The following is a 24,436-nucleotide window of genomic DNA, read 5'->3' as shown; positions in this document are numbered from 1 at the left end:
TCCCTTACCTTGACTAAACAAAGGTACCCACTAGTTATTTACTGTACTGTTTCACCTAGCTGTTGTCCAGGCACACTGAAAACTCATCGCTACATGGCCAAGCCTCCAAATCCACTGCTCCAGTTAACATAAGTCTAGGTCACTCAAAAATTAGGATTACAGTCAGCAATTCTGTCTGGGTATACCACCTGACATAGAATTATGTAATTTAATCACAAATTATTGCAATTGAATGCAGAATAAAGGAAACCTGAGTTTATTAAGCTTCCAATTTCTGCGAGATCAAGAGGAACTAGGGCTGCTCTAGACAAAAAAAAAAGAAAATAGACTGTGCTTGCAGATCATTTTCTGCCATATTCTTTCTTTAGGACCACTGTTTTATTGTTGCCCTTACCATTACATGGGATGTACATATTATCAGGTGTTAATAAAAGGTCAGTGCCTGTACAATACATTCTACAACTGAGCACCACTTTCTGTAACTGAACAGGCAAAGAAATTACACTGAACATCAGCATCTGGCAGTATTTCTCAAAAAAAGTGACTAAAATGGGTTTAAATTGATTAACACTATTAAATCACATCTAATATTTGATACTACATTATTTCATTACAGCTATACGATACAATTATACAAAATGTGTTAACATCAAAGAATACAACCAAAATTAAGATAGCAAACAAAACCTATATAACTTTTTCTTTACAGGAAAATACTTTTGAAGTATGCATGTAACTGCCCATTCTTTTAAAGAAAATCTACCGCAAGCAATGTTATCAACCTCCAGAAAATCACACATAGCATTACCACGCATATCCCCAAAAAGTGTACAATATGCACACTTGGAAAATACAAAATTAAAAAAATTGTAAGCAACAGGTGAGCTTCATATTTATAAGAATGTGAAAAGAAGTCCAATTTTAGCACTGTTGTATAAAGAATTGTCTTTTTTTGATGCAAGTTCATGAACTGACCCATCCGGTTGGGGCCACAATTTACAAAACACCGTGTTCTTTTGAAACAGGATTACAGAGCAAGGTAGAGCATCTTAGCAACGTCACCTTAAAGTTTTTTTGTGTGTTTTTTGTTTTTTATTTACTACTTATCAAAACACGTCCTTTAGGTTTGTAGGGTTCTTTTTTAAAATTCTTTCCTAGAAACAATATACAAAGGGGAGGCATATTTATTTCCAATTCATACTCCTGTAAGTAAGATGCTTTGAGTTCAAAAACTTTCTCCTCCAACTTTCACTGGTTGTTTTTGGCCTTAGCATGTGTTAAGATGTGAGATTTCAGGTTAGTTGATTGCGCAAACTTCTTATTGCAGCCGTCAAATGGGCAAACATAGGGCCTGTCGCCAGTATGAATTCGCACATGTGTGCGTAAATTGAAGTCCAGTGAAAAACGCTTTCCACATCCTTCAAATGTACACTGTTGAAAGGAAGACACACTCCATTAGCTAACAAAATATTACTTATTTCTATCAACAATATTATTCTTTAAATCACTAGACTGCCCACGCATGAAGCTAGATGCTAAATGTTATCATCAGTGAAGCTGGGAACATCACTTGTGAAATGTATTAAAAAAAATACGTATGTATATCTCAGGTTGCTTTACCACAGTAGTATGTCTATTTTTCAAAGAAAGAAATAACTTTCAGATTGCAGGCAAATGCTTTCACTAAAAAAACACCTTTTCTGCATCTGAAACTGTATTTTGCTATGGCATACTAAAACCAGAAAAAATGTTTTATATATATATTTCCTCTTTTCAGTGATAATCTGCAAAGATTTGCTCTCTTTACCAGCTTTACTTTTAGAATAGAGAAACATAGTATCCCTAAAGTCATACAGAAGCTAAGTTAACAATTACAGTCTACACCTGTTCACCAAATAAACTGTGGTCCATAAGTCTGAGAGTTAACAATACCTGAAAGGGTTTCTCTCCAGTATGAACTAGCTGATGTCGCTTTAGTTTTGAACTCTCCACAAAGGCCTTGCCACATTCCGCACATACGTGTACTCGAGGGCCATGAGTGTGCAGATGCTTCCTCATGGCAGAGTTGTCCCTGAACATCTTTGTGCAGCCCTTGAAAAGAACAGTGACACTCAATTAGTAGAACCTTCTTTATCAGCACTAGCTTATCTATCTGCTATAGCATACACATTTAAATTCCTTTTTCACCCTGAGTGCTGCCTTAAAAGTTGGCTCTCAGAAAAAAAAACCCTTACATTTATTAAAAAAACAATAAAAAATACCAAAGATAACTAATCATTTGAATCATCTGAAAAGCTTACCAAAACAAACACACACAATCCCAAACAAAGACCTCCAAAACCATTTCCCCAGTATTATGAGCCATGTGCAGTCAAGTGAGTAACAGGACAGTCTCATGGAAAAGATGCAGCTCTGACAGAAGCAAATGAATAAACCAAACAAAAGCTCTTACAGTTTAAGGGAAGGAAAAAAGGGAAGGAAAAAAAAACCACCCCCAAAAAAAGACAGAATGATAGTTCATGGATACCTATGATATATTCTTCAACGTGCTATTCTGAGTACTACAATTCAATGCGCATTATATTCTCTAATATACTACAGATTATTCTGTAGTACCAATTTGCATGTGCACCACTCCACCTCCCAACATTCTGTCCACTTCCTTTTCTGTCCTTCTCACTGCTGAAAAGAAATGGGGCAAAAGGGTTTCCAGCAGGTAACAGCTTACAGAAACTACCTTATCCAAACTGGCAGCAGCAGACTGATCACTACCACCTTGAGATACAAAGAGATTGTCACTGCTTCTACAGTGTAAACCTATAAAGTGATACGGGGCAACTGAATAAGGTAGAATACCTAAGTTATTGCCAGCTCAACCTAAAAGCAAAAGATACATTAACTCAGGTACAGCATTGGAAGTCTTAATCTGGGGTCCATGCTGCATCAAAATTTTGATTCCAGAGTACACTTCAGCCAGCAGCAACCTGGGGTTCTCTTTACCTAATCTTTGGATACCTTCTTATTCCCCCCACCTCTTACTTTTTAGTGACAATATACAGACATCTATCATATGGTTTATAAATGTCTTCCTCAAGGTTCAAAATCCCCCATAAAATTCTATACACAACTAAATTTTATCTGTAGTCCACGTGATGCTGTTTAAACTTCCATAAAATAGTCTACCAGCATCACTGTCATAGGCATAAAATTCAACAGAACCTAAAAGGAACATTAAATCACTAGTTAAGTTCTGCAAGCTTTCTCTTTGGATTTTCTTTTTTTTTTCCTAATAACCACATTTAGGTATGCCTTATTTCTTAAAAAAAAAAAGGGAAATGACACTTTCATGAAGAGTTTGCTCTTCAGGCATTAGAATTTCTTTGGCTAATTTTAAGAAGCATTGTGCCACCATTCATTTCATGTAACAGAACTGCTGGCAAAGCAGCACCAAAATAAATACACCATCAAGTTTCCTGCATTTATTTCAAAGCCCCTCCTTGCCTCCGAGAGAAGCAGTTACATCTTCTACAGTATTTTTTTTTTTTAAATTGAAGTAATAAATGCACAAAGCCTAGAAACACTAGAAAAGAGAAAATGGAAGGACAGAATATTCTTTTTTTTTGTTAATCCCTGTTCAGATAAGTTGACACTATGAAAAAGTAAATCAAAGAAATTAAGGCAGCATTCCTTAGTATTGTAAGGAGTAACTGCTCCTGTATCTCCACATAATATACTACATAAATACATGGTATTTGTAGAACATAAAGAAGTTGAAATAAATGTAAGCACAAAGAGGAATCCACCAGATTCCTTGGACTACGGCTGTGAGAAAGCAGTCTTCTATTCATGCTCTCTAATGTGTACTATTAGTTATCTGCCCTGATTATCTGGTTAGGCTCATCACTTATCTGGACCAGAAGTCAGCAAAATTGTATTTGCCTTTTTTCATTACAGACTAAGTCAGCTAACAGAAGCTCTACAAAAGCTGGATAATGCAGTAAAGCAAGATGCTACCAGTCTAGGTGACTGGGAACATTTACTCAAGATAGAGGCTTCCCCACTACCAGTGGGTCAGAATCGTTATCTCCAGGATGCCTCTCTCCGTCTTTCAAGATGATGCACCTTCCACCTCTGGAATATAATTCAAAGTCTTCCAATAATGCTGACTTTGGCATCTGCATCATAAATTGCTGATTCCTGATCTAGACTCCAAATCTGTCATAGTTTCCAAGCAGAGGATATATAGATCTTAGGAACGTACTTTGAACAGCTTTCAGAATATTCTTTCAAGTATGTATTCTTGGGTGGCAGGAAATCACAACAGTAAAACCAGCATGTTAGGGACTGTGCATCATGGTTACCAGAAGATTAGGGATGCACTAACCTTAAGACAAGGAATGGGAATAATATATTATTCAGTGAAAGGTTTTTAAAGCAGCCTCTAAAGAATTATAACTAAAATACAGTTAACAGAGTGTAGTCTATTAACAGTAATATATTTCAGTTATTCATTCTCAAGAGAAAACACCAATAGAAAATTCTGGTCTAAAAATTACTACCTAGTCAGAAGCTGAGCCTGCACTTACTTTGTGAGGACATGCTATCGTTCGTGGAGCATCATCTTCTTTAATTTTTCTTGGTTTCATTCTTAAAGATTAAAAACAAAAAAACAAAAACAACACCACATTAGTAGAAAAATTAGTAGACAGCTCTTTTCACATAATGGCCTAGATAATGCACACATTTATTTGATAGCATTACATGCATCAGTTACTCAGCTTAGTATTTTCAAAACCTTCATAATAAAATTAATAGTGTAATTTGGCATTCAGAAATTTCAGCTTTTCCAGAAGGACCTCAGAAATACAGAAGAAGACATTTAATACTACCTTCTTAGTCTTTGAATATGTAGAAACAGAGTTGAGTTTTTTTCTTAGACTAATTGTAAATAGGGTTGGTTTTTTCTGAAAACTCTATAGATTTCTTGTGCTAGTACCCACATAGCCTATTTATCTTCACTTTCTCTCACCAGGATATGAAGAGCAGAGTAGCCTCAATCATTTTTTCAGTATTTCACCACACAAGACTTCAGAAGAAAACAGTACAGAAGCAGGGAAGGCAGGCAAGTTGTGGATTCTACACAGACAATGTAGACATCCATCATAACCACAGAAAATGCAGTTATTTTTACTTTAAGTTACTGTACACATGGATTCCACTGCTGGCAACTGACAAACAATCATCTATTTATTCTTGGTTGCTGATAGGGATCTTCACCACTACTTTATGGGTGTCATTAGTCTTCACCAACTACATAAGCAGAAAAGCCAACTACTGCTTGAATATATCATATGTTTGTTTCAAATATAATACTCAGAAAACAACGTTAGAACAGTCGTGCCATAGGCATCTGTCTGAATGTCCATACAGCTGACTTCTCTGACACTATTCCAGGGAAGTGCACTGCACTTTTACCTATTTTTATTTCTCAGAAGTGCTGTTTTCAAAAAAAAAAACAAAACTGAAAAAGAAGTGGATTATATCCACCTTATAATAGAGGCAAGTAGGTGTAAATAAACGCACCTCATACAGCTGGAGATTCACTTCAGTAAGTAATGAGATTTTGTGCATTCCAACACCTTGCTGTAGAAGCTAGTCTGTTTATCTGAGTTCCTGAATCACTTCTCCTGGTACAACATAGTTATGTATGACAAGGTAACTACAAATGGCTATTTGTAAGTTAAACAAAAAGTTTTCTGGTGTAGTCTCTACTTGAAATGAAACAGAAATAAGTGGCTTTTGTTCTTTTCTCTAAGTGGATGCTTAGGAAACTCCTGTTGGCTCAGCACCTCCAGATTACATTGAATATATACAGTGCTAACTAAAGAATACTGCAGCCTCCTGCAGGGTTAAAAATACAAATGTTACAAAAATAAAGAAACTGGAATCACATCCAACAATTCCTTTATCCTCAGATACTAACAGCTCCAAAAGACAGGTACGAAATATTTGTGTTGAAAAAGCTCCTCTTGTGCCATTGCCAGCAGCATAACTAAACATTTTGTCAATTTAAGGGCAGAAAAATCCTGAACTCCGGAAGCTGTATCTGTTCCTGTAAACCAGCCTCTTTATTAAATCTCCTTCATAACTTTTCAACTCAGATGGACTTATTGATTAGATCTAATTTATAGAATCATAGAATCCAGTTGCAACAGAGCATGATTGTCCTGTGTTTAGTTTACCCGACCTCTCTAAGTATCAAATACCTAAATCGAAAAAAGTGATTGGGATTAACTGATTGGCTACATTCTCCAGTGAGATTCTAGACTGATAGTACTACAGGCACTGATGCTATAGAAAAACACACACACAAAGGCTTTCTTTCAGTACCCCTACAGAAAGCTTCCAAGTACCCTTTTGCACAGGATTCTCCTTATTATGTCTTTATGCTTTTTACAAAAGGAAAAGGCATAGACATGAGTGCCTGTTATACCAAAATGGGCACATAGAAGAATGCCTTGACAAGATGGGACCTGAAAGAACTTAGTGCCTTGTTAGAGAACAAACACCCTTAGGGAGCAAAACTGGTGCCAAAACCACCTCCTTTACTTCCAACCCTATCAACTTGTTAAGTGTTGGCTGAGTCATTCCCTCAGCCCCAAAAAAGCAAAGATAAAAATTCCTAGGCCTAAAATCTGTGTTGTGACATCATCATAATGAATAAAACCACTATTGTTCTGAAGTCCTAAATGACCACCTGTAAAAGGAGAGAATAGACAGAAAAGGAATCACTAACAAAAGATGTGGTCAACAGCTTTAGTGGGCAGCGCCTACATTTTTTACACTTGGCATAAGATCCCAATGATCATATTAAGTGTTACTGATAACTCTTGTGTGTCTTGCCCCTGTTATTAAGACAGTCTTTGAGAAAGTGTTATCTGTAACAGGCTGTCAAAGTAGACTGAGAGGTAAAATACCCTGGCCAGTGTAGTCAGGAAGCTTCCAGTTCAGTGTAGTCAGGAAGCTTGAGGAATCAATCACAGCTGAACTGGAGGGCCAGACATGGGACAGACTGGAGTTTCAACATACACTTTTCAGTTCAGTGCCTGAGCAGGCACATAGAATTGTAAGTGTACATTCTGGAATAAGCTGACTTTTTAATTTTCAAGCTTTGTTTCTCAAATGAGGAGTATCAGCCCAGAAGTATACCTGGATAGAAACATTTAACCCTACTGACTACAAAATGACAACAAAGTTTAGTTAATAAAGGGGCAGATTTAAAATCTTTTCATTTCTCCCTCAAGTATGGGAAGTGGGAAACTTAAGCTTAAAAGGCAAAACAAGACTATGTATTCCATAGGCAACCAAGCTACTCAGTAAAACAGAAGCAGGCATTTCAACAGGAAGAGGTGGCAAACAATATCCTGGTTACATCTCAGTGCCACATGCAGGAAGAAGCTGCTGGACCCTTGGAGCAAAGGCACAAGGGCATGTACACCACAGGCACAGCTACAACAGATCATTTTGCCAAAAACATCATCCTGCTCACAAGGCTGTGGAATCCATATGGACAATCACCCAAAGCAGGATTTAAAGACTTACATATTCAAATGCATTAGAATAAAAGATTTTGGTCTTACTTTAAAATTAACTTTCTGCAAAAGGAGACCAGATTAGAACCTGGGCAGTTGATCTTAATTACACTGTTGCAGGTAGCTCTTGCTGGTGGTTAGACTTTTGGCTCCCACCCAGTAGAGCATCTCTACCAGCTCCGTCCAAGTTTTCTTAGCCTGAAACATTAATCAAAAACAGAACTCTAACACATACCACTATTTAAAACGACTACAGACACACACATTAATACCTGGGTGGAACTTCTGAAATGGCTGCCTTTGCAGAAAGTCAATTTACATGGCAAGACCAGAATTTTCATTTCTGCAATTAGTTTATATGGGCCATGCCTAGTAGCAGCAACTGCAGAATAGCTAACCTTTCGGGTCAAGGCACTGGGACACTGCAATTAAAGGCCAGGTTGGTTAACTTGTATTGGGGAGATGGAGAGAGGGAATGGGGGGCAGCAGAGGGAGTAGGAAGGTGTGCAACCCAACAGCTTCACAGAATGAATTCCAAAAAAAAAGCACACCCTCTTATCCATGCATAACGATTTGAGTAAAAAAAAAAATAAAATATAATCACAGGTATTAAAACACTCAGCTCCTTAAAACAGAGAAAGCAACTCTGTCACAGTGCAATATCAGAAAGTAACAGTTACCTACCTCTTTTCATCTTCCCAGCTGAACTGAAAGAACTGTACCCTTGACATAACCAATCCCTACCTCAAACTTCTGTCAATCTCCACAACCTATTGTTTTACAGACAGATCCAATTTTAACAGTTACAACAATGTTAAGGCTAGGAATAGAGGAAATCCCCAAGTCAAAAAAACAGTAGCAGTATAGAATTTCCTCCTTGTTCTACCATCTTCCTTTTTTATCTCTGGTAAAATTCTGTGTTCTCACATCCTTTCTTCTCCCTTTATACATAAATCTAACCTAAAGAGCATTACTCTCTCTCAGGCAACTCCTTTGACACATCCTAGGGGTCCCCGATGACAAACAGTGATATTCACCTGGGCCGATGACCATTCATAAGAATAGTTAAGAGGAGGAAATCATTCCCTATCAGCAGCATCACTGCTGCTTCTGATCTGTTCCCCCACTCTGCCATTCCCCTTGTACCGCCCTGCTGAGGCGGAAATAAAATGATCATGGCCCTGCGCTGCTGCAAGAATTTATTTGTGCTGAAGAACTCCTGAAACTGGCTAGACTGGCATTTGCATAAATAGACAAAGGGGGAGTGCTGCAAGGTGTTCTAGGAATCTACCTACAACCAAAGTACACACATCTAGTGAGTTACTATGCTACAGACAGGTAGAAAATGTCATAAAAAGTTCTCTTTCAGTCTAAGATTCTGGCAAAAATAATTACTGGCTTTGTTGTGAAGAATATCACATGTACACATAGCAAGAGATTTGCCCTCCCCTGAAAGAACACTTTGGCTAAAGCATCAGTTTACTGCCCTTTAAGCATCTCTGTAATAAGAACAAAACCAATACAAAAGTGCACAACTTGTAAAGAGGCCCAAGTTGTAAATCTAGGAGACCAGAATGTTTTGCCACTTTTAAGAAGGGCATCTTATTTCAAACACTCCTTTTGTTTTCTGTTTTGTTAAGCAGAGAGAAAGAAAAGGCAGTTCTCACAATGGCTCTCAGTCTGAAAAGGTACTAAGAGGAGCAGAAGATAAAGCCAAGGACAGTGAAGTTTTTACCACTAGGATCCATTACTGTGCCAATTTTCCAGCTCTAGCATATTCCCCTCTTTTTTATTTATTTATTTTATTTTACTGATGCCTGTATTTTGCCATCTTTAGCCAGTTCAAGTCATGCATCTGTCTGGAGGGTAAGAGGGAGGAAGCGGACAGTCAGGAATAGCCTTTTTAGTGGCTTTGTTAAGAAGGAATTTGCCATATGCACCAACTAGATATATGTGTGCTACTTCCCCAAGCTTTTATTACCAAGCAGTTACGACTTCCTTACAGCTAACTACGGAATTACTTGTAATCAGTTAAGACTTGGATAAACCATTTTACTTCACTTGAAGGGATTTCCAGTGTTCAAGTCTAAGGTATCAAATGGGAATGTGGTAATTTATTAGGTTTTATTTCTTTCTGAGCAGATCATTCACAACTAATGTTTCACATTCTGATATGACTACCTAAGAGAAATACACTTTTTTACTGCATTTTAAAGCATATGAAAGAAAATGCATGAGTCCTGCAACAGAACAAAATAATTTGTAAAGGGCAATAAATTGCCCAATGAGGTATAATTTATGGTCATTCAATGTGTTACTGAACACATCTTAATGTTCTGACAAAGCTTGTTTATTCAGTATTTTCAATAGTTTTAAAATGTATAAAGCCTTTTCCAGGAAAGGCTATAGGAGTTCCAGTTAAAGGACCTGGATTCCTCCTACATGACTCAATGACAAATGCACTAAAAGAAAGCAGTGAAAGCAAACGGTATCACAAGAGATAGTATAACTGCTCACTCTGCTAGTGCCACCCAGTTGCTGAGCAGCAGGAGTCCACTGCAGATGCTGAATTACTATAGTTTTTAAATCTTAATGATTTTATATTTATATATATATATATATTTGTTTACTTATTTTTAGGGCTGCAGAGCTACAGGACTTCAAGCATCAAGTCCACCCTGCCTTATTTTTCACTAACCAAAACCTTGCTTGAAATCTATTACCACTAGAATTCAAGCTTTGCCCATTTAAATTTAACCTCAGAACTTTGTTCCTAATAATTGATGCCAATGTATCTTAATCAAAATAAGCTGTCTAGTTATAAACAGTGAATCTAGTTTTGTTTTGAGTAGCTAATTTCTACAAATACATAGTGAAATTCTTCCAAGAACCTTCATGGAAACAAGAAAGCAGACCAAAACAACTTGCTCTCAACTGCACAAAATACACTGAGTATACAGTTTTACTAGCCAGTTCATGCTTCCTTATACACAGGCTGTGCACAATTCTTTTTTCAAGTCACAAAAATACAAATCTATTATTCAAAAACACTACAGCACATGAAGCTACTTAAGTTTAAAAGTAAGTTTCAATTCACATGCTGCTCAAAGTTTTCTGAATACAGCTACTGAGAATTTCAAAACTGTGAACTGTAAAACAACCAGCAATGCTTGAAACTTTCAGAGAACTTTACACTAAATAAACATATTCTTTAAGCATAAAATATTCTAGGACCTCCAAACCCAATTTCTGTACACATAAACCAATTTTTTTTGTTTGCCATGCAGTGATGCTGCACAGAGCAACCTAGATCAACAAGACAACTGATCAGTATAAAAAAAAGGTTTATAGGCAACAGTGCTTGAACTAATGTTATTAGCTAAAAGGAGTCCCTTTAACATGCTTCACTGCAAGAGGACCAAAATCTTAACAAGCGATAATCAAATTCTAATATACCCATATTCTTCAGCCTCAGCTATACACAATCATTTAACATAATCTAACAGTTTTCTTTTTCTTCTCTCTTTTACTCTGGCCTCAGAAAATTTGATTCTGAGCAAGGAATAAATAAGTAAGTAAATAAATAAACAAAAGAACAAAACCTAACCCAAAAACCAAAACCCAACTTTCTTACAAGATTCTTGAAGTTTCTACATTATCTACAATTAAGATATCAGAACAATTCTTCACAGGTTTGAGCAATTTGGGGATATTGCTAAATGTGATATCCCCCCAGTTGCTTACTCTACCACCATATATTTGTCTTATGACTGAAGGGGTTTGCATTTTATCTGCTGTACAGAAATATATTAATAGAAAATTGACTGTACACATAGAACTCAATCTTTACATCATCTGCTAAAAATTCTAGCTCTAGAACTTCCTAGAACATTCTACCATGAATAAAAAGTGGTAATTTTAAATTACTGCCAGCTGCCACTATTTTCTCAACAAAAAACTAACTAAAACCCAGAGATGCAGTACATTTTACAACATCAAGAAATATGCAGACAGATCTAACAGAAGCAATCTGATCATTTTGAGAAGCCCATATCCTGGCAACCTTTTCAAGTACTCAGAGCAATCTGGAAAAAAAATATTCAGTATTTGCATGGAGAATACCCTATGAGAAAATATTTAAACTTCCTTAACAAAAGACAGCTATTCAGTACTTAAACATTTAATAGAAGCGGAGGTTTCAGCATGTTTTAAAATAACAATACCATTCTAAACACAATGAGCAGAATCAGAATGCTGGGTACTGTTAGTGGTAGAGTATATATAATACTTTTATATAGAGAGTATATATAGAGTATACTTTCAATGATACTTATAGAGTATCACTAAAAAAGTTATTGAGCTTTCAGCAGGTCTCAGAAGAAAACACAATCATTTTTATCACAACAGTAAAACAAGTAACAGTATCAACAGCTAGAACCACCAAGCACTTTAGACAGAACCCCATTTTCAGCTGTTAGTAATGTGTTTTGACACATTTCCAGATCAGATAACCTGAAGCAGGGAGCAAGTCCTGCAAAACTATCTTACTATGAGTCTTCAAAATGCATAGTTCAATGACTTTACTGAAAACAATTGTGAGACAAGGCTGTGTTGGTAATCCTCCAGCAGAAAGACACCTAAGAGTAACAGAGAAAGCTTGTATAAAGCAACAAGATTAAAAAGGTGAAACAACAGTAGATGCACACAGGAGACACCGAGATCCACCTACCCAAGTAGCTAGACCAGAACTTGCTTCAATAGGTCCTGCCATTTAGTAACTACCTGAAAAACCCAGTGGTAAAGAAAACAAAAAACCACTAAAACAAACAAACAAAAAACCCACCACACATACTTCTTGCTCTATTAGCTAACCCAGGAAATAAAAGTAACAACATCCAACCATCCATCTGTTCTGTCAGAATTGTGCACCAGAGCCCTGAAAAACAGCCAGCTGGTAAATGAGTACATACTACTGGCTCTCAACATGGGGAAAAAACTGGTAACAGCAGCTGCAGAAAGCTAACAGTGGTGCTCAAATATTTAGAGACACCAGACTAACACTGCCCATGCACTGAGTGGAGGAGAATGCCTTTGGTAATTACAAGCATATGCACACAAAGTAGGAAACCAAATAAAGGCTGCAAAGACAACTCTAATATCACAGTTCCCAGGTGCCAGATCAGGCTTCCCTGGTGACCTCGCGGTTGCCCTCCGATGGACCCCAGTTGCCCTGAGCACTCAGTACCACAGCCAAAGGCTCTGAAGAGGGAGGGGGGAAGAGACACATGACTCAGTACTTCCTGTAGAACAGAGCTTCAACCACTCCACCTCTATTTGAAAAGGAAAGTAACCTTGTAACTCGGGTCAAGGTACTGATATGTAAACGAGTGATAGTGTACTCTAGATTTCTAGATCTTTTGATGCTGAAGAATTTAAGGATACTCACATGACAGCTACATTCTCTCATGTCAAAGATGCAGTCTATCAATGTATTTAGATCCCGTCTTACCCAAGAGAAACTAGAGACCAGAAGTCATTGAACAAGTGAATATAAAACCCAGTTGCTTTAACACAGTATCAGCTACTCTGCTCTGAATTAAGTCACTTGTTTTAAAAAATGATTAAATGGAACATTAAGCCATACTAAAACTACCATTTATTTTGGCTAACAGTTTCATCATTAAACCAGGAAAAAGAAAACCATTTTAAGGATACTTTCTTCCTACTTACCTAGCAAATTCAGCCAGTTGTTTGGGGTCGGAGAGGTCAATGCCAGGTATTCCACCAGGAGGAAGTTTCTTCCCTGTCATGTACTCTGAGTAATCTGGAGGAGAATTCTCTCCAATGATCTGCTCTTCCACCACTGTTTCATGGTCAATATCTTTTTTATCATCTGAAACACACAAAATACCAAATTCAATACATACTAAAGATCAAAACAGCATATAAACTATTAGGCTATATCTCAACAGAAATTTCCCACGGCTGCACACTTAAAAGAATACACTGCACTTGCAGACTTCCATGCCAATTGCAAAGAGCAAAAACACATCCATATAGTTACAGAATGAAGAACACAGGAAGAACACGGTGAGAAAAAAAAGAGAAGCAAAAGTTGCATATCTAGCTAAACACAAATAAGTATAACAATCCTATGAATGTTGGCTGTGTTTAAAAGATAAGGCACTTTTCCTAAAACATATCCTAAATATTTAATTCCCTTAACCTCTTAAAGACTAGCGTTCACCATACCCACTTTGGATCTCAACAGCAGTCAGTAACTAAGCAAGCTTATCAGAAGAGTGGCAGATACTTACCCTGTGATGTCAGGATTACCGATTTTTACTTCAGAGCCTTCAGACTCCACTGACCTCCAACAGAAGTATCACAGAGGGACAAGAAATTTAAAAGTAAATGCTAATGGATTTCAGCACCTGCCCATAAAACTGAAGTTTTCCAACTCCTGAAGACAGGTCTGAAAGTAACCAAAAATCTAAACGGTACATCTCTCTCCCAAGGGGGCTTCTTTCTTCTGTGGCAGAGGCCAGTCTAAGATCTTTTCCACTTTATTATATAAACAGCAGACAGATTATTCAGAGCTTTGATCTGCAAACCATTTAAGTGCTACTGTATCTGCTCTAGAGCTCCTCCTATGGATTTGTGCTGAAGGACTGTAGTAAGATCACGTGGAAGACCTGCTGTTAGCGGCTACTCACATCCAGACCTTAGAATATACCAAGATACAATGTTTTCCTCTTTCATCTTGCCATTTTGTATCAGAAACCAGAGACGCACAAAGAAGACAGAGAATGGAAAGAATGGAAATATCCAGCTATGCTCCTCACTGCAATACTCATACCAGAAGGAAGACAGATATGGGATCTACCCTGGTTTACACCCTCAAATACACCTAAGACAATAAACATACGTATATACACATGGTTTTAACTACTCAGCTAAAAAATTAGTAAACTTGCCACTACACTACTTCTTACAACCTGTGTATGGGAAGCAGATTCTGCAAATCACTTTATACACAAGAGGCTTTAAAAAAATTATGGGAAGTTTTTTTTATGAGTAGTGTTTAAGGAATTGAAATACAAGGTAGTAGGACAGAAATAATACTCCCCCAATTAAAAAATAAATAAATAAACACCAAAACTTAAGGCAGAAAACAAATGAAGCAACATTTTTCTTTCTGTTTTCTTCCACAGGAAGTAACATTATTCATTACTCAGTAACTTACTGTAGGAAGGAAAAGTCAAGACATATGCAAATAAAAGCTATATACTAAGGACAAATTTCTACTCAATTTGTAATGCCTGCCTTTTATGTTTGCCACCGAGCTATTTCTAGAAATGCTACTGCCAGTTTGGGGTTTAATCTGATCTACCAGATCAAATAGCAGTTCAAGTATATGTTCCATGGTGAAAGAAGAAAATAGACTGCAACACTGACACAAGACAGAAATGTTCCTAATAAAATACTGTCTGCAGCATTAAACTGAAAACAAACTACAAAACTGACTATTTGGACATTTTTTAAATTTTAATCTAGCCTTCTACTCACCACACTACCTGACACTCTTTACCAGAGCTTTAAAGAAAGCAACTGAATTTACCTTAAGCAAAGATTATATGGTAAATTTAAGAGCATCTGCAGGAGTTACAAATTCAAGTCAATAAATCTCCAATTTGGCAACAATGTTTTGTTCCAAACAGAAGCCTTAGAAAAGATACTTGGCAGTGCCTCTGCAGGCAGAAAAGACATTATGAAACTCAGAAGAGCACAAAACTTCTGGAAAGCTAAAAGTGACACCTTTGCCATGCACCAGACTAGAATGAGATCAGCTGCCTTCAATGCTGCCATTTCAACAGGTCCACAGAACTTCCAGTTTGACTGACATTTGTAACAGAAACAAGTTTTCATTTCCTCCCTCAGATCAGATACACTGAGTCAACAGGGAAATTTCGTATACATTCCTCAAGATCTTTTCTTCCATGGTGTAAAGACTCACTATTCCACAATGTTTTCTTCCTATGTGAGGGCAAAACTGAAACAAAGGCAGCCTTTAGTGCCTTCACTTGCAAAAAGCCCACCCACAGAAATCAATTTCACAGCTATTCAATTCCATGGGCTACTGAACTAAAACATGAAAAATTATGAATACATTAATACAGTAGAAAATAAGAAAGTATCACTTCATATATTGATAATTATGTAAGAACAAGAAACAAGCAAATTTTCCTATATCAAAAACCTCTATCTCTATGGCAGCACATAACAGCAGTTTTAAAAATTAATTTAAACCAAAACAACATACCAGTAACCTTAAAGTGTTATGCCAGGGTAACATCCTTCAAGATAGAAGGGCCTGACTCACACCAAAAGTCAAATACTTTTTCTAAAGTTGCAGCAGACTTCAGCAGCTGGTTAGTATCCAGACCATCCTAGTTACAGACCATCCTAGTTACAGACCATCCTACAACACTATGAACTCATTGTAAAAACAAACAAAAAAACCCAAACCCACACACACACTTCTTTGGAAAACTTTTGGAAGAATTCTATCAATGTCCTCTATGCACAAATTTATCGCAAGTTCATTTGTGATCCCCTACCAACCTGCAATAGGCAGCTCAAAGTTTGGAGAGTAAAGTCCAAGCAACTTTCACTCAGGCTGACAAGTTAACCAATATTCTCATCGCAAACAGAGCAAGCTGATTGCTTGATGTTTTCTGCCTTCAAACAAGCCCTGATGCTCAATACAACCAAATTACTTTCCTTTTTTCCTCTCGTGAAACAGAGGATCAAACATACTGCAAAGCAAAACACAGAGACACAACCCTGAAATTCTAGTGACACCTCTGGGAAGTACAAAACAAGGCACAGCTCCTCTCTGCAGTTTATGACCATGCCAAATTAATCTGGATGCCACCCATGCAAGCTAAATACAGACAGAGCCATGGAGGCAGTCAGTAAACGGGTATTAACTGTTACATACTATCTGACCTTCTTTGTCTTGCTCCTTAAAAATAATTGAGAGTATAGCAGACTCAAATATAAGGCATGCTGCTTAAATGTGTATTTAGCACTATTCTGAGAGTTCTAATGCAGCCTACTGTGAGGGACCTGGGAGTACATTTTTAGTCCAGTCTTTTGAAAGATACGGAAGATTTGAATGCATGTCAGTCAGTTAATCACTTTGTCTTCACAAAAAACATGCAGTACCAGTCACTGCAATAGCTATGTCCAATATTCACCTATCTTACAAAGCTGTGAAATACTAATTTCTTAGAGACACCACAGATAACCCCAACACCTTTTCATGCCCAACCACATTAGGTATTTAGTCTAAATTGGGTTGGTCTATGTACCTTTTTACGACATATTCAAACAAATCTTCATGCTCAACGTCCTTCCATCCCCACCTCTCTCATGCCCTGTATACACAACTTGAACTGGAATCACTTCAGCACTTCAAAGCAAGCATGCAAGATAAGCAAACATGCATGTCTGGTTGGGTTTGGTTTGGTTTTTTTCCCCCTAAGACCAGTGAAAGTTTAGCATTTTAGCCAGCCATATCTTTTGATTAATACTTAGAACAGATTCCTAGTGGTGAAATAACCAGAAGTTTCAAGAGTATCAAGCCCAAGTACCAACTGAAGTAGGAAGAAGCCAGACTACTGGATAAAAATAACTTGTAGATGGTAACTGCAGATTCCATGCAACAGATCAATGACAAAAGATGGCAGACACTGTTTCCAAAGACTTTATTACCTTTTGCTCTTATTACCATGCTTTCTGAATCTCTTGCAATCCTTCTGTTGCACAGAAAACCCATCCACTTCAGAACCATTATTTCACACATTTCTAGAATAGTAGCTAGCTCCAGATGACATCTCTGGAACTCCCCAACTTTGTAAGATGACCCCTTTAACTCTCAAGAAGCCCTGTCAGTTATTCTTGATTTCAGGCATGGTACTTCACTTTCAGATCTCCAATTCTCCAAGCCACCCTCCTCCTCCTCCTCTATTACAGAGCAGGGAGAACACACTGTTATTCAATCAATCTTTCTCTATGGAAAATAAGGAGGGCAGAAAGGAATTCAGAAGGCGTACTTGGAAGCAAAGCAATGAAACCTAATCTTACAGCTTTCTCTGCAAGGTACCAAGTTAAGAGACATTCTGCTTACCCACTAAAGGATGAAAGACATTTCAGCTTAAATTTTCATTTCACGATCACATGGTTAAGCACATTTGTTTTTAGGAACAGTTGAAATGCAATTACATGATAAAAGATGTATTCAGCAACAGCGCAATAACAAGGCACTGTGGTAACAGCTTCGTTTCTGCTACCACACTGCAGTCTCCTCAGGCAAATTAGTTCATTGGTCACGTTTGGAAGCAAAAGACCATAATTAGCTTGTTAAATAAGACAGTTATTTAGCAGAAACTTCTGAATGTCAAAATTCCATTTTGCATAATATGTCAATTTTTATCCTAATCAGCTGTTAGGCTACTTTCTCTCTGATGTGCCTTGCACACACAGATGGAGAACAGGTTCTTCTTTCCCCATGTCACCCATCTCTTATTTCACATCACCGAGACATGAACTGACAAAAACACTGCATACATCAATAGTCATCAACTGACTTCAACACTTGTGAGACACTGTGCTGAAGTACTATGACCTTCTGAATCATCAACATAAAAGTGACATGGACCTCTCACGGAAGGATCCAACAGCAACTTAGAGGACTCTAGTTTGAAGGTGAGAGGCAACTTAACAGATATTTTAAGTAATGAACCACATCCATAGACCACTTTCAAATCTAAAAATATATGTAAAACAGCTGCAGGAAAATATCTACCACACTCTAAGGTTCACTGGCAAAAACGTCAGCGCAGACTCAATGCTTATGGATACCAAAAGCCTATATTACTGTCTTACTCAGAAATAATTATCATCTTAACATTTTAAAGGAACCAGACAATCACTTTCTGCCTGCATTATGAAAAAAATTCATACAAGAAGTTGATTGCCTATCTGTCATCACAAAGACTTTTGGCTATCTTTGACACAGGCCCACAACAGAACTGACTCGTCTATTATTTATACTATGTAAAACGACTAGTCAGACAGTAGATGATTATCTTTCACACCCCTGCAACCTGATAAAAGAAAAAAAAAATAAATAAATAAAAATCGAAGGCTTTTAATTTAAGACATTAAAAAGTTTTTTTTAAGATGCTCTGAAGAGCCTTCTAGAAACCCAACATGAACTGCCTGAGTTTTCAAATATGGGTCCGCAGCAATGGCTTCCTGAATTATCAAAAATCATTTCCAAACCATACACTTTGTCTTTGCCGTCTAGGAAAAACTTTGTCTTTCCCATCTAGGAATAGGATACTTGAGCAGTTTAACATCTGTGGGCAATGTTTAGTTTGGTTGTGCTATTTCAGCCCTGACCTTGCAGATTATTTATGCTAACAATAATAGTTTAAGCTAACACCTATTTTAGGTTTGAAAGCTTGACAGAGTCGAGAGTCATTACCTAGAAGTAGATGTACACTAATACATTTCCCCCCCTGCAAAAATAAGCCCCAACTGCTTGAAATTCCAGTATTTGGTAGAGGCAGCATTTCAGCACCACCCTTCCAAGCCATCCCGCATCCAAGAATCAGTTTTGCAAGCACAATCTAACAAAGTTGCTAAGGAACCTTCCCCTCTCTCATCACTATTGTGTACCCAACCTGCTGACAGTCACTGAAGACAATGATTAAGTTGAATCTAGCAAAGACACAAATATATTCCACTTAATAAAAACAATTTTCCTGGTACAAATTGGTCTCTGTACCTGGAGAGCCCCATTAACTGTATACAATTTTCTAAATCTATTACAGGATACCCAAATGAAAGTAATGAGACAGTACAGTGGAAACACACTACAGGAGCATGATTAAAGTATCCATCATATACACCTCTTGAACCCTTTCAGAAAATAGAATGCCTTTGTTCAGTTCCTATTTTCACATGTGAAAACAGACAAATAATTCCATTCTGAAGATCTAGAAAGCTAATCTGAACTAGAACAAAGCATTCCTGTTTCAAGCTAAACGCGTTAAAGTAATCGCAGGTCACAAGTTTGATATCACCATAGATACCAAGGTGATAAGAGAAGTTACGGCAAGTCTAAACCACTGCCAACAACACTACTGCAACTTCTAAGTATCCAAGTAACAAGACAAGGACTGAGTAGTCCCCTTTAATCACACTGATGTATATTTCACAAATTATTTCTACACATTTCAAGAGGTGCTACCAAACATGTTATACTCATTTAGGGAAAGAGATTTATGACTGGCTAAATTTGGTACCACTCGTGTACAAGCCAATATTGCTGCACTAGAAAACAGTAACAAGAAATTAATTCATATTGTCTTCCCACACAGTAGTGAGCCAAGTGTCCTTGTTCCAAATTCAAATACCCATGCACAGCAATATAGGGCTCATTGTTTTATCTTGATGCAAAGCCATCTTTTGAAAAACTTTTTGCTAAGCATTTAAACCAGTCAATTACATCTGTGTACAAGCAAGTCTTCAAGCAGGTCTTTAATTATGTCAAAATATAGAGGCAAAACCACTATCTTTGTTCAAAATGAAGTATGTCCAGTTCTGCAGGGGAACTTTAATGCAACTACCCTTCCGCAAGTCAGTGGCTTGTTCTGGGTCATCATGCCCTCTCCTCCGTGCCCCCCCCCCCCCCCCCAGTTTTGCTTCTTTTGGAATTTTTCTGGCAACCATTCCCCCTCTTAAATTTCAGAGAACAGACAACAAAGCCTCAGCATTTGACCACTTCAAGCCCATTCAATAAGTTGCATGAGGAAGCACACATACATGCAGAAAGGGGAGGTCAAACTTCAGTACTTTTCTTTCACCTATGTATTTTGTGGGTTTGCACACCCCCACCCCTTTTTTTTTTTCCTGGGAGGGTACTTTTGGGGCATTAGAAGTCAAGTCAGAATAGGTATTCTGTATCATGGATATTGACATGAATGTAGCAATGCAATTCAACCCCCAGTAAATTACAAGTGGGTACTGCTCCCCACTGAGCTTGCACAGTTAGGCTCATAAAGAACAAAACCACTGAAATCAATAGGGCTGCCCTGCTGTAAAAGTTGTGTATGTGGGAAGAGAATCAAGTGTATTGATTACACACATGCTTCACTTCACTCAAGTAATAATTAGCACGCAGGAGCTCTAAGGAAGCATCCTATCAGGCACTCTGAAATTCAGAGTGCAAATGTATGCTAGAATTTGTCAATTCATCTCAGCGAGGTCCTGTATCCTGCCAGCTCATGAGTCATACATCCACTTGCATGCTGCTATCTTAGGCAGCTTCCACAAACCAGAAGACTGTATTAGTTTCTGTATCTTTTCGCCTTTCTTGGATGGTCAATTCTAAGAAAAAAACCCAAGTAGATTTATTCAGGTTTCATACAAAAATACACAGGAGCATACAGAACACCATTCTACTCTCAAATAGTATTTTGGAAACTCTTAAATAAAAGTTCTTTTCTGTTCATCAAGAATCGATAGGACTCATTGGGATGTCAACTGACTATACACCAGAACTGTTATACACACTGTCATACTTGCTAAGTAATTGCTTATATTTAAAGAGAGTAAAATAAGAATCACCATACTATCCATCTTTTCAGACAAGTCAATTCAGCCATCCAATAGTCTTCCTTTGACGCTGCCCTTTGTAAGAACTACTGGTAATTCACAAACACCACAGAGAGCAAACATTTTAGACTACACTAGAATCTTACAGAGTATCCCTATCTTACTAGACTCGATCAGTTTCAAAGGAGAACAAAATTTACAATATGCAAGATAGATTACCAATCGACTATTCAGAGACTACACACCCATTTATATGTTGCATAAACTGATACTATTTGACCGCTTTTTTGTGCATTTACACAACTCAGCACAGAACTCTGATTACAGAGCCTAGCTGCCAGCAGTACATTTTCTGAAATCCAGAAAACCGCCACCAAAACAAAACCACCAAATCCCCAATCTAAACAAAAACCCCAATGTAACACTTCTACTGACTAGAAGGGTTCCCCCCCCCCCCCAAACCATTAAAGGAAAGGATCAGAAAATTGTGGCAGGGCAGGCATACGCTAGTTTTATTCCAAGCCCCGCAGATGCTAAATACCTTCACAGAATTTTATTCATTCCAAGACACACTCCCACGAAAAACCCAACTCCTCAAAACCATACGCAACCGCACAAAACGCAGACGCCCTGAGCCTACCTAAAAAGCCTATTTAAAGTGCTAGACCTAGCCGAAGGAAAGCTGAACAGCCTCCGAGAACCAGCCAGAAATTGATCCATTCCTCCCGGCAGCTCCCTGGCCTGAGCTCTGCCTCCAGAGAGCGGAGCCCCCCCTCCCCGGGCTGTCAGACCCCGGCTCATGACAAGGAGCTCTCTGGAGGGCCGGTGGTTTGTGGCCGCCCCCCTCCGCGGCCTGCGAGCGGCGCGGGCAGCCCCCGCGGGAGCGAAGAGGCGCTTCCCCCTCGCCAGCACCGCTGGCCTCAAGCGGGGAGGCCCCACCCACACCCCGCCTGGCTACCGCAGCGGCCCGCCGGGACGGGCGGCCCAAGGCCCACCCCACCGTGCGGACGGTAAAACGGTATTTCGGGGAGATGGCCATCCCTGGGCCGGGGAGCGCCGGCGGGGCGGGCGGCGCTGCAGCGGGCGGCTGGCTTTTCCCCCGCACATAACGGTCATGGCCCGGAGCACAAGCCGTACCCGGGGCCCCCGACCGCGTTCGGCATTAAAACGTAGCCCAATGGGGCCGCGGGAGGGCAGCGCCAGCGCCGAGCGGAGGGAGGGAGAGGTGCGGCGAGCGGGAAGGGAGGCGGGCCGGCAGCGGCGGGTCGGGAGACGGGAGAGAATGAGGACAGAGGGCGCCGAGAGGCACCGGGGGCGGCGGCCGGGGAAGGAAATGGCGAAGGGCAGGCGTGGAGCGAACGGCCGGTCGCCGCGGGGAGCGGCGGCGGCAGGGCGGGGACGGGGGGAGAAGCGAGGAGGCTGGATTCGCCCCGCACCCTGTGCCCGCCCGCACACCCCGCCTCCCCCTGCTGCAGAAACTACGCCATTGCGGCCTAGTGCTGGAGTCAGCGCCGCGCTGCCTCCCTCCCTCTCGCACCCCTCTCAGCCGCCATCTTGGCGGCCGCCGCCATCTTTCCTTCCCCCCGCCGGAGCCGGGCAGGAGTAGCGGCGGCAGCAGCGCAGACCCCGCCATCTTTTCGGGGAGCCGCCATACTTGCCCTGGCGATGAACATGGCGGCGCCCATCACACACATCAAAACATGGCCTCCCTTCAAAACAAAACTGTCCGAGGCGAACCGGGCAGCCGTCGGCGGGGCCCGGGACCCGGGGAGGGTGGGGTCCGGCGCGCACTTACCCGAGGCCCACATGGTGACCGAGAACTCCCCCTCCAGGGTCTTGATCTGCACCTGCTTCTGCTCCCATTTCCTGCCGCCGCCGCCCTCGGCCCCGCCGCCGCCTCCCCCGCTCAGGTAACTCTTCTTGCTGCTTTTCTTGCCGCTGCCGCCCTTCTTAACTCGGCCTCCTCCGCCGGCCGAGGAGGAGCCGCCGCCTCCGCTCTTGCTGCCGGCAGCGGCCACGGTGACCAAGGTCTGCTCGATGTACTCGTCCTCCCCGGCGGGGGCCGGCACGGGGATGAGGATCTGATCCTCGAAGCCGTCGTCGGCCCGCAGTCCGTCCGAGTCATCTCCCCCAACCACCTCCTCACGGGTCTGCACCAGGATCACCTCCTGGTGGTGGTGGTGCAGATGAAGCTGTCCCCCGCCGCCACCGGCCGCACCGCCGCCCGCCCCGCTAGGGTCCCCGTCCGAGACTAGCGGCTGCAGCGCGATCATGGGCTGGTGGTGGTGGTAGTGATGGGGTGGGTGGTGCGGGCCACACTCCTCGCAGCACTCGTCCTCGTCCTCCTCTTCCTCGTCCTCCTCGCCGCCCACCACGGTGGTCTCGATGGTCTCCACCGGGATGGTTTCCACCTCGATCTCGTGCAGCTCCACGATCTCGGCCGGCATCTCCGAGCCATCCGTGGCGATGTACAGGGTGTCTCCCGAGGCCATGGCGGGGCGAGGAGGGGGAGAGAGCTCCGCGGGCAGCGAGGGGACTCCGGTCCGCTCCCCTTAGCGGATGGTGGGGCTCGGGCTCCTCTCTCTTCTTCTTCTTCTTCTCCTCCTCCCCCTTCCACACAAACACCAGCTCCTCGCAGCCAGCGAGAGGGAGGCAGCCAGCCGCCAAATCCCGGCTACGTTCCCTCGCGAGACTTCCGTTGCTGCCGCCGAGACGGACCCCAGCCCCGGGAGGCCGCTGCCGCCGGGACCCGGCCCCCCCGCAGCCCAGCGGCCAATCGCACCGCCTGGCGCGCCCACGGCTCACCCAGGACAGCCAAGTAGCCTACGAGGGCGCGCCGGGCCGCAGCCGCCCGCCCCCATTTACTGCCACCGGCCTATGAAAGAGAGCTGGGAATACGGAGCGCACCTCCCGGCGCCGCGAAGCCAATCGGCCGGCGGCGGTGTCACCCTCCTGTCCCCCCTTTGCTGCCCCGCCTCTCCCTTTCGCCCCTCCCCGCGCGGAAGCACCGCCCTGCCCCTGTGCGGGGTGACCGTTCCGTCTTCCCCTCCGACAGGGGCGCGCTTTGCTCCCCGAGGTGGCGCACCTCCACGGCGGCCGTTAACGGATGGGGCGCGGCCCCGCCATCGGGGCCGAGCGGCGCGTGAGCTGTC

General features: G+C 41.0%; 1 protein-coding gene across 1 annotated transcript; it reads right to left on the bottom strand.

Annotated features, from left to right (window-relative positions):
* Window positions 1-341: 341 nt before the first annotated feature.
* Window positions 342-24,157, bottom strand: YY1 (YY1 transcription factor). Its single transcript, XM_062627961.1, has 5 exons — window positions 23,080-24,157; window positions 13,323-13,485; window positions 4,587-4,647; window positions 1,933-2,091; window positions 342-1,431 (listed from the first exon to the last, which is right to left on the bottom strand). The coding sequence occupies exons 1-5, from the start codon at window positions 23,774-23,776 to the stop codon at window positions 1,249-1,251; spliced, it is 1,263 nt and encodes a 420-aa protein (XP_062483945.1). The 5' UTR covers window positions 23,777-24,157; the 3' UTR covers window positions 342-1,248.
* Between the last annotated feature and the right edge of the window lie 279 nt (window positions 24,158-24,436).

The sequence above is a fragment of the Pezoporus occidentalis genome, unplaced genomic scaffold (assembly GCF_034315485.1).
Source record: "Pezoporus occidentalis ecotype Australia unplaced genomic scaffold, CSIRO_AGI_Poc_V1 ctg31, whole genome shotgun sequence".
Classification (NCBI taxonomy): domain Eukaryota; kingdom Metazoa; phylum Chordata; class Aves; order Psittaciformes; family Psittacidae; genus Pezoporus; species Pezoporus occidentalis.
This window is presented reverse-complemented; position numbering and strand designations above follow the sequence as displayed.

Coding starts and splice junctions, on each gene's coding strand:
- YY1 (XM_062627961.1), bottom strand. CDS start 23,776: ATGGCCTCGGGAGACACCCTGTACATCGCCACGGATGGCTCGGAGATG. Junction 2,092..4,586: donor CGATAGCATGTCCTCACAAA/GTAAGTGCAGGC, acceptor GTTCTTTTCAAG/GGCTGCACAAAGATGTTCAG. Junction 1,432..1,932: donor CTGGAGAGAAACCCTTTCAG/GTATTGTTAACT, acceptor TCCTTTCAACAG/TGTACATTTGAAGGATGTGG.